General features: G+C 38.4%; 1 protein-coding gene across 2 annotated transcripts; it reads left to right on the plus strand.

Moving 5' to 3' along the window:
* Positions 1-1,148: 1,148 nt before the first annotated feature.
* LOC100893717 lies at positions 1,149-7,200 on the plus strand. 2 transcript variants are annotated; one of them, XM_011678098.2, is made up of 6 exons: positions 1,149-2,290; positions 3,297-3,618; positions 4,285-4,430; positions 4,805-4,885; positions 5,269-5,522; positions 6,308-7,200. In XM_011678098.2, exons 1-6 carry the CDS (start codon positions 1,466-1,468, stop codon positions 6,384-6,386), a joined length of 1,707 nt encoding a protein of 568 aa, XP_011676400.1. In that variant the 5' UTR covers positions 1,149-1,465; the 3' UTR covers positions 6,387-7,200. The 2 variants fall into 2 exon arrangements, with proteins under 2 accessions (XP_011676400.1, XP_003729508.1); XM_003729460.3 differs by having other exon boundaries at positions 1,150-2,290; positions 4,282-4,430.
* The last annotated feature ends 2,736 nt before the right edge of the window (positions 7,201-9,936 follow it).

A 9,936-nucleotide genomic window follows, 5' to 3' on the forward strand; every position in this document is an offset into this window, starting at 1 on the left:
CTGCCAACAGTGGCACAAGGGTCCTTAAATTTACATGTTTCTACATCATTTATTGACTTGTCAACAGAACCCCCCCCCCCCCTCCCCCACGCTCTAGCGACACCCCTGGATTTGTTATCTCCGAACTTTCACAGAGAAATCTAGGTTTGAAGGGTTTCATTGGAACAAATCATTTCGTAGAATTCATGAGGCATGTTTAGTTTAGTTTAGCTTCAATAACGAGTGAGATTATTGAGCGATTTTTGTGCCTTTCTTTTAAAATATCTGTTGTTTCAATCTTGCATGGTATTATATAAAACACGTCCCGGAATAGAGACGTACGCAATTTGTTTTAATTGAGAAAATATGGTTTCATTATCACCACCAATGTTAAAGACATGAAATAGATGCTAGGAATCACGACGGATTATTTTTGTTCATCGACAAAAAAAAAAAAAAAAAAAAATGAAATGTACACTTTCCAAATTATATCATCTATTTCTACACATGAGCATGAGGCCTAAAATCTTATTGAAAAATGATTCAAAATTGTCCAACGATTTATGCTGTGTTATGCTGCACCCACTTTACATGCAAATAAACAAATATCACAGACTGCTAACATATGAACCAACATGATTATCCGGTTTGGTATACATCATAATATCACATTATAACATAACGTCCATGTGGCCTTTAAACTAGTTAGGAATTTAAAAGTTTAGCTTCAGCTGAGGGCGCCTATCCACAATCATCCTTTTATTCAAGTGGATTAATTTGGTTATCCTAAGAAATTCCCCAAATTCAAAGCTGGTGTATTAGGCCTATCGATTTGAACTCATTAGAGAGCTGACGCAATAAGAAACGAAGGCAGATTTGCATATGCATATAGTGAAACTCTTTTGGCGCGAAACATTGACATTCCTTGAACCTGTGCAGACTATCAAAGCTATCAAAGCTTGTGTACATTTTCAACTGCTGATAATTGATACAAAGATACTTACAGTTTCAATCATACATAGCGAAAAATACTACCGCGGGCAAATAAAAAGCAAGAGAGATTTGTTTGTCAAACAAAGGTAACGCCTTATTAAAACAGACGGGATGAGGGATAATCGAGGCATTTGCATCAGATATCAAAAGTATGTATTCTTAATGCCTATGATGATCATTTGACCGGGATTAAGTGGATCACCGAAACATGCCCTCTCTTTTAATCTATGCAGGATACATCTCCCTCATTCATGTGAATGTCAAAAGACGACACAGGTGTTTTAAATAGCTCATGACAATAAGCGCATCGTTACTGGAACATACACTCAAATAACTCCCTCTATTCAAAGCTACGTGGTCGACTATGTGTATGCTAAAATTAGTCAAGCATTAAAGGCTATTGGCAAGTGTTTCAGAAGGGCCTACATGCGTTAAACGTGATAGACGATACTTGCAGCTGAGACGGTAGGGTATACAACACACTACTGGCATCATGGCGTCAACCCCTGAAAATGCGAAGTCAACCCCTGAAACTACAAAGCCACCCCCTGAAACTCCGAATTCACCCCCTGCAACTTCAAAACCACCCCCTGAAACTCAGAATTCACCCCCTGTAACTCCAAAGTCACCCACTGCAACTCCAAAGTCACCCACTGCAACTCCAAAGTCACCCACTGCAACTCCAAAGTCACCCCCTGCAACTCCGAAGTCACCCCGCTCTAGAATGGAGGCAACGAAGACCGACACCCATGGTCGCTTGTACCGCATCAAGAAAACATGCGCACGTGTTCGACTCCTCGATCTCGACAACGAAGAAGCTCGGGTCGACATCGCTATCTTGCGTCGGATCTTAGGAATAGGCGTCAACGATCTCAGGGATGTACTTCGTCGCAGCGCCCATGTCCACGTTGACTTGATGCCGATGAAGGATGCTCCTCGTATATTCCAGCGAAGCAGTGCCCCATGGAACGTCGTCAACATCCGACTCGCCAACGGTGAACCAGTCGATAAAGCAGCAACCATCTTCGCCAATCCAGCCGCTTACTTCATGGGGAAACGAAACATGCAGATACCATTCAAACGGTCAAGGCCTTGCATCAGACCAGAGATGACCGGCATGGCAGTAGAGGCGATCTGGAGTATCTTCGCCGAGATGGATGTCGATCACATTGAAGTCAAGGTCATGCTGGAGAAACTAAAGGGTCGATTCAGCAAGAGTGAGCTACCAGTCATACATGGAGAGAGCAACTCTCTTCCTCAGAGATTCCGACGCTGGTTTATGACCATCCCGCTCTACTTCACGCTTAGATGGGGCAAGGTGAATTATAGCTTTTAGATTTTCTTTTAATTTCCATTTCACAAATTAACCCTTTGCTAACGGGAACCTGGTGGTCCCCATGCTAAGCCTATGGGACCTATACAATTCAGAAGTCATCGGATTAAGCAATGAATTAACATTTGTTTGCAATTAAGTTTTGTTATGCTTTGATTGATATCGCAAGATCAGCTCACTAAAATGAATGTTGATTATAACATTTAAAAAATATATTTATAAGACTGACGGTATGTAAATACATATATTGAGACAAGCGAGACCGATAGGCCGTTTTTATTATTGTCAACATGGATGGAAATTATATTTCTATTCCATATTCCCTTTAAGAACGTTGTCTACACTAATCAAAGTTCATGGCCCGAATTCACAAAGGAGGTTTGTAGACAAACCTAGGTTTCTGCACACATAGCTGCATTACTATCCTGGCTGTGTATTAGAGCTGTGCTTTTTATTCTCAACATTTCAAACACCACTGTACAAAACTGAATTCACTAAAAATCGGTACTTTAGTAAATATCAGTAAAATTAAAAAAAAAATCAACTTACAGATGTTTAATACTTTAAAAATTCAAATTGTAAGTCTATTGTCAAACTTGCCGATCAGCCACATCGTCTTCATTGTGTGCATTTGTGTGCAATAAGTGAATTGACTATTCATGTAATTGCTGCTTCTTAGCACGTAGTGCAGCGCTAAAGGTCGATACGCATTAAGCATTGACTCTCTTTGCTTTGCTGGAGTGGGTTTATGTGCGTCATATGACGCGTTTCGATGCGTTTCAGGCCAAGGTTCAGACAAACCTTGGTTTGAAACGCGTCAAAACGCGTCATAAGACGCAGATACACCTAGGTTTGTCTGCAAACCTACTTTGTGAATTCTGGCCCTTAAGTTTGGAAGTACGAATATCTCAAAGATATCCCACGAACTGTATACAAAATAAATCGTGTCAAACTTTCCATTCCCATTAAAAATATCTCTCTTGTTTTAAAGGAGGAAGGAGCGACCATGATATCTCTTCATCCAGGATTCGTCGAAGCCGACATTCAAAAGGAAATTCGACGTCGTGCCCTTGTTCTCTTCAAGCGACGCAGCAGAAGACGTAATCGTAGCCGTAGTCGTAGTGTGGGAAGTGAGCACAGTGATGGCGACATCTCCGTCGTCGAAGAAGAAGTGCCGATCCCAGTTAGTAGCGGTCGAGTTCCAGTCATCAATGAGTCGGCTAAATGCTCCGTTGTGGTCGACACCCTGTTCAAGGATGCTGCTAAAGCCGGCATGCTCGTCATCAGCTTCGATTGCAAGGGACCAGTTCTAGGTACAGTAGACCGATTTATTAACATATTCAAAAGTATGGAGGTTTCTTTCCTGTGGACGTAGTGACGAGTTATTCCATTAAGCTTTTAAGAATGAATGAACTATAAATCTAGTCTGCATACATTACTTGTTGATATGTCAGGCTAGCATCGGGCAAACTTTCAGGTTGTCAAGAAAAATCTTTGTTTCAAAGTATGCATAAAATTTGAATATGTCAGTAAACCGGTCTATTTAACTTCTTTACGAATACTAATTGAAGTCTCTTTTTCCCCTCTTTCCCTCTTTCTCTCTAGTCTTTATCTTTAGTATTTGTTTTTTTCCTGTCTATCTTTCTCTTTCTTTCTATCTCAAGCTCCACGCCCGTATAATCGCAATAACAATGCGGCAAATATTACGATGCAAACTATTGTATTTGTATGATGTATTCTTTTCTTTAAGTATAAAGTCGTAATCTTTGAAAATAGGACACATTTGGTATCCGAAAATTCAGTGAAATCTGTGACTAAAAATTTCAAAAAATCTCTAATAAGAACAGCTCTGTTACTTTCTTCATCAACCAAGTAAGAGCCATATATCATAGTCAAGTTTAGGCTAGTTTCTTCCAATGACTGACCCGCAGTCCGCCTTTGCACGTTCATGATGATGTCATTATGTTGTATTTCAGAAGATGATAAGATGGAGGTAGCCCTTGTCCAGCTGTCTACCATCGATGGTGAAGTGTGGATATTTGACGTCACTGAGAAAGAGGGAAAGACGTCTTTAATGAAAGAAGGGCGTCTCAAAGAACTACTGGAAGCAGAATGCGTCATGAAAGTAAGACAACAACAGCTTTCTCTCTCTCTCTCTCTCTCTCTCCCCCTCTCTCTCTCTATTCCCCCTCTCCCTCTCTTCCAAATAGTCCTCATCCTTACTGGCTTGGCTTCCTGACGTAGATGCAGTATTCATTAACTTTCAAAAAGAGTAATAGTAAGAAAGCCAAAATATCACAAAAACATTGATCCAAAGCCATTGTATTTAAAGATACGAAGATGAATTTCTCGACATGATATGAAATATGATATATTTGACAAAGTAATTATGGTCTTTAAATGCCTCTTTCCTAGACCCTGTACACCATTGTGTGTCAATGCATGATGATTGTAATCCTGTTAATTCATAATTGTTATTTGTTTGAAATCTATTTTAAGGTGATGCATGATTGCCTGAACACCGCCACCAACCTCTTCCGTCAGTTTGAAGTCAAGATGTGTAACGTTTTCGATACAACTGTAAGCACTTAAAAATAACTTCATTTACTTGTAATACTAAATTAAACATTTCAGCTTTCCCAAGAAACAAAACAAATTCAGAGACTTCGTATCCCAAACTTAGGAGCATTGCCAGAGGGTCATGGGTATGTCTGGAAATCTCAAATTTGTTTAACTTGTTTCGGAAAGTATATGACGTATGTGGATCGATTCATTTTTTGTCGTCAGAAGATTTAAAATTTGTGATTCCACTATAATAGCTGCGAAATCTGATCTCTGTATACATGTATATGTGCTTACTAGAAAAAAACTGAGACCATATTTCCCTACCACGATGCATTTCAAGAATAATCGCTAAAGATATTTTATTTCTCATTATGCACGCTATCGTTCTTTTGTTTCAGTTGGCCTACGAGACCCTATTGAACCAGTGTAACATCTTTCCAGTAGAGCATGAAGTGACACGACATCGCATCGAACTGAGCTCTCTATGCGAAATGGTAGGGGAGACATATAAAGGCGAAGATGATAAGATGTCTGAGGTCCTTAAGAACAACCCTCATATGTGGGATGATCGTCCTCTCTCTGAAGATCTAGTCAAGTATGCTGCTGGCACGGTCCGGGCTCTTGTTCCAAGAGTCTTCAACAAACTCGACCGGTAAGAATTGTGTCAAATATTAAGATGTTTAGTGTGAAAGGTTATTATTTATTGCTCAAACCAATGTTCCTGAAGCAATTAACAGTGTTCATTTTATAGTAGGCCTGTGCCAAGTCTGATGATTTCCCGATTTAAATCGGTTTCCCGATTATAATCTTTAAAATGGGTAGTCCCTCGATGTAAATCTGGTTTGAAATTAGGAGGAGGGGTGGGGTGAGGTTCCGTTTTTTCATGACTTGCCTGAACGCATCGCGCAATCGCTCGGAATTCTAAAACTTTTTTTAAACTTTCACTATCGACCCTGGCTCGTAATTGGAACTAATATGTTTAAATACGATAAATTAATTCATTATACATGAACATTCACAAGGGCACGCGTCCAAGGAAATATTTAATCGATTTTGTTCAACTTAAATAATTTTGATGAGATAACATTCATCAATTCATCACTTAAACTTAAGTTTTAGTGTGCACGATATATTTATTTGACAAATATTATTTTGTGATTACGTAATATAGTTAGTAGATAACCCGCCCGACATTTACATAATGATTTTGATGCAATTCGACTCATTTTCAATAATGAATCTGTTATCACATAAGATGCTGAATTGCAAAGGATGATGCTATTTCACTGTGATACTTTGCCAGTCCCGTGTGCTGGAGGACACGGGTTCGCATGCATGGAGAAAGTACCTTATAACACCAAAACTGATATAATTCATTTATCCTGTGGATTTTTTAATCATTTCAATGTATCTTATATTTTGTTTTATTGTTTCAAGTCTGATTCATCCTGCATGGCAGCAGTATTTCGATTGGATGTGTGAGGAGACCCTCCACCAGGCCCAGACCACTAAATAAAAGAACCAGGTCCAGACCACCAAATAGAAGAACCAGGCCCAGACCACCAAATAGAAGAACCAGGCCCAGACCAAGTAGAAGAACAAGATCGTGATCACCACTCTCATTAGTCACCAGTCGCGACAATAAAGTAGAAGCAAGAAGCTCTTTGATAACATTTTAGTAGAAGTTATGATAGACATTGATAGTTCTTATTGATACTAGATGTAGAGTTAAGATCCACTAAAAATATACTCGAGATTACCATTAATGATGAGCTTCAATATTATTTGGGGTACACGTATTACTCTTTAGAGTGAAGTCCCTTGAAGGAAAGTCAATTTCATCACGACGCTTTGGAAGAAACGCCCATGTTTTATTTTCTCGTAATCTTTTGTTAATTTTGAATGAAGACTTAGAAAAAACTGTTTGAAATAATCTTGTCACATAATGTTATTCTATTGAAAAGTGTGAATATGTTTTGATGAGCTTTAAAATGTAGCATAGTTATAGTTATGTAAACGAATACAGGATCCTTGTATATGGTGGGTTATCATAACTCTCGACTGAAAGAATATCTGGAAAATCTGATGACCATCAATTAGAAAAAGTTAAAAACATAAAAATATTATTGCGCTATTCAACCATTCTTGATTTGAACAGATTAAATGGAATATTAAGCCTCTATTAAAAAGGGATATAACATAATAACAATTATGATTATTATGATTGAAAGGTATAAATATACTTCTGTTTTGGAAATAAGTTCCTGTCCATCTATGTCGAGGATTTAATTCATTTCAAGTCGGTCATGCTGTACCTACTGGTTTTTTTTTCTCTAAATGTAGTTTAATTTTTCTGTTAACGTGGTCATTAAATGACGTTACAGTGTCTTATACAAGATTACCCATAATTATATCAGCGATACATGGCACCATCTTCAGAGGTATTAGCTGTTATTACTCTCTTGTGATTGTGTTTAATATTTTGTAAATCGTTATATTATGCTGATAATCAGGTGTTATCAATGTTTCTCTATAGATTGTCTGCAAGTATGAAAGTCTGAAAGTACAAACAATCTATATAATCATCCAGAAAAGGATGAAGATTATGAATCTATCTTGCTTAGATATGTTTTAATTTTGTTAATCCAAAGATAAAGGAGTGATGTTTTGTTTTCAGTATGTTTTTATTTGAAGTGTTATATTTCTTTAATGGAAAATATTTTTATGCTATTGTTTATTGTTATGCTAGTGTTAATTTTTATGCTAGTGTTTATCTTTATGCAAATTATATTTTGTTACATTCTGTTCACAAAACTCTAAAATGTGAGTATAAAATAAACACATGAGTTTAAATGAGGTCAAATTTGTGTGACGTCATCATTGTCGTCATTATAGCTCTCTCGGTATTATACGAGGTGTCATACTCGGGCAGCGAGGTCGTCTCGTCATTTCTCACATAAATCGTCTTATCTTTTAGTTTTCATTGACAGCATTGTGAATATAAAATGCCAGTCAAATTTCCATGCTACATTGCATCAGCATGACGAAGAAGAAAAAAATCCATGATTCCATAAAGACATACGTAACGTTCGTTAGAGATTGCTCATAATTGTATTGATCATGTTATATGGGGGCGATAATCTATGAAAAGGCGATTTTGTAAACTAGAAAGATAGTGGTCAAGGGTGTCGATTTGTATCCGTGGTTGGGGGGGGGGATGATGGGTGCCAAAATATTTTCGGCAATGGATCAAAGCAATCAAGAGGTAGAAGCGTGTGGCAAGTTAATTGCACCCCTCCCAAGCGCGTAGCCAGGATTTCATTTTAGGGGGGCGGTAGTGAGCACGCGAAGCGCGGTCCCTAGGGGGTTGCGTGCAAGGAGGGGGAGTTCCCCCCCCCCCTCCGCGAAGCGCGGAAGCTTTGACGTTTCACTAAATTATTAGAGAAAGAAGACGATTCGTTGGACCGTTCTCGACTCTTAATCCTTGTTTGAATCAAGTTCCCCTTCCTCCGTGCGTAGCGCGGAAGCTCTGACGTTTCATCAGATTATTAAAGACAGAAGACGATTCGATGTACCATTCTCAACTCTTATTCCTTAATGTTTGAATCAAGTTCCCCTTCCCCTTCTGATGTTTCATTAGATTATTGAAAAAAGAAGATGATCCTACGTACCATTCTCGTCATTTAATCCTTGTCTGAATTCATTTTCGCCCAATCCTGCGCGGAGCGCGGAAGCTTTCACATTAGAGAAAGAAGACGATTTGTTGTATCGTGTCCTTCATGAATTCAGTTTCTCCCCTACCGCGCGAAGCGTGGAAGCTTTGACGTCTCACTAAATTATAAGAGAAAGAAGACGATTCGTTGGACCGTTCTCGACTCTTAATCCGTGTTTGAATCAAGTTCCCCTTCCTCCGCGCGTAGCACGGAAGCTCTGACGTTTCATCAGATTATTAAAGAAAGAAGACGATTCGATGTACCATTCTCGACTCTTAATCCTTGTCTGAATTCATTTTCGCCCATTCCTGCGCGAAGCCCGGAAGCTTTCACACTAGTGAAAGAAGACGATTTGTTGTATCGTGTCCTTCATGAACTCAGTCCCCCCCCCCCCTACCGCGCGAAGCGCGGAAGCTTTAACGTTTCAATAAATTATTACTCTTAATCCTTGTCATTATTTATAGGTTTCATTAAATTATTCGTAAAAGAAGACGCTTGTATCGTGTACTTTGACGTTTCATTTGATTATTACGCTTAATCCACGTCTGAATTCAGTTCCTCTTTACAGCTTTGCCCTTTTCACTGAATTAATTGAGAAAGAAGACGATTCGTTGTACTGTTCTCTATATTAATCCTTGTCTGAATTCAGTTTCCCCACTGAAAATAATTTGTGTTACAAATAAGTTGTGACATAATAATCTTTCTCCAAAAATGAAAAATCTTTTAGGAAATATCAGGAAATAAAATGAGTGAAAAAAACAAAAATAAAGATACAATGACGTGAATTTTAAAAAGGGTGAACGGAAACAACATAACAACTAGAGAACTATTTTATAAGTCATACTAATGTCCGAAAATCTTTTTCCTTGTCTCCGATCTCATCACGAAATCGTCACAGAGTTCATCTATGTTTACACTGTCCAGGATTATCTGATGTGCATTGCAGATTGCTATTTTTGAACTTCGCGCTTAACATTTTATAGCTCGTTGCTTTTTGACGCTGCGCCTTTGCATTTGGCGCACTGCATTTCTATGATGCTGTTGATTGAACAAATTGAATAAATTCATCAATTCCTGATGAAGCCGTATGAGCGAGAATTCAATTTATTCTTGTTTCATATACGGTTGTCTTATTTACTTCGTATACATGTATGTATTATGAAAATGAGATAGCAAAATGTGTATATTGATGGTCATCTTGCGAGTAATAACCATTAACTACTCTCATCGGGCTCTCATCCTTAATTTTTCTCTTCATTTTTTTTTTTTGATGGTGAATTATTGGGGGGGATGATTGTACAGGCCACCCCCCCCCCACCTGAAATATTGGGGGGATATATCCCCCCATCCCCC

Source organism: Strongylocentrotus purpuratus, unplaced genomic scaffold, assembly GCF_000002235.5.
Source record: "Strongylocentrotus purpuratus isolate Spur 01 unplaced genomic scaffold, Spur_5.0 spur5_scaffold_6, whole genome shotgun sequence".
Lineage (NCBI taxonomy): Eukaryota > Metazoa > Echinodermata > Echinoidea > Camarodonta > Strongylocentrotidae > Strongylocentrotus > Strongylocentrotus purpuratus.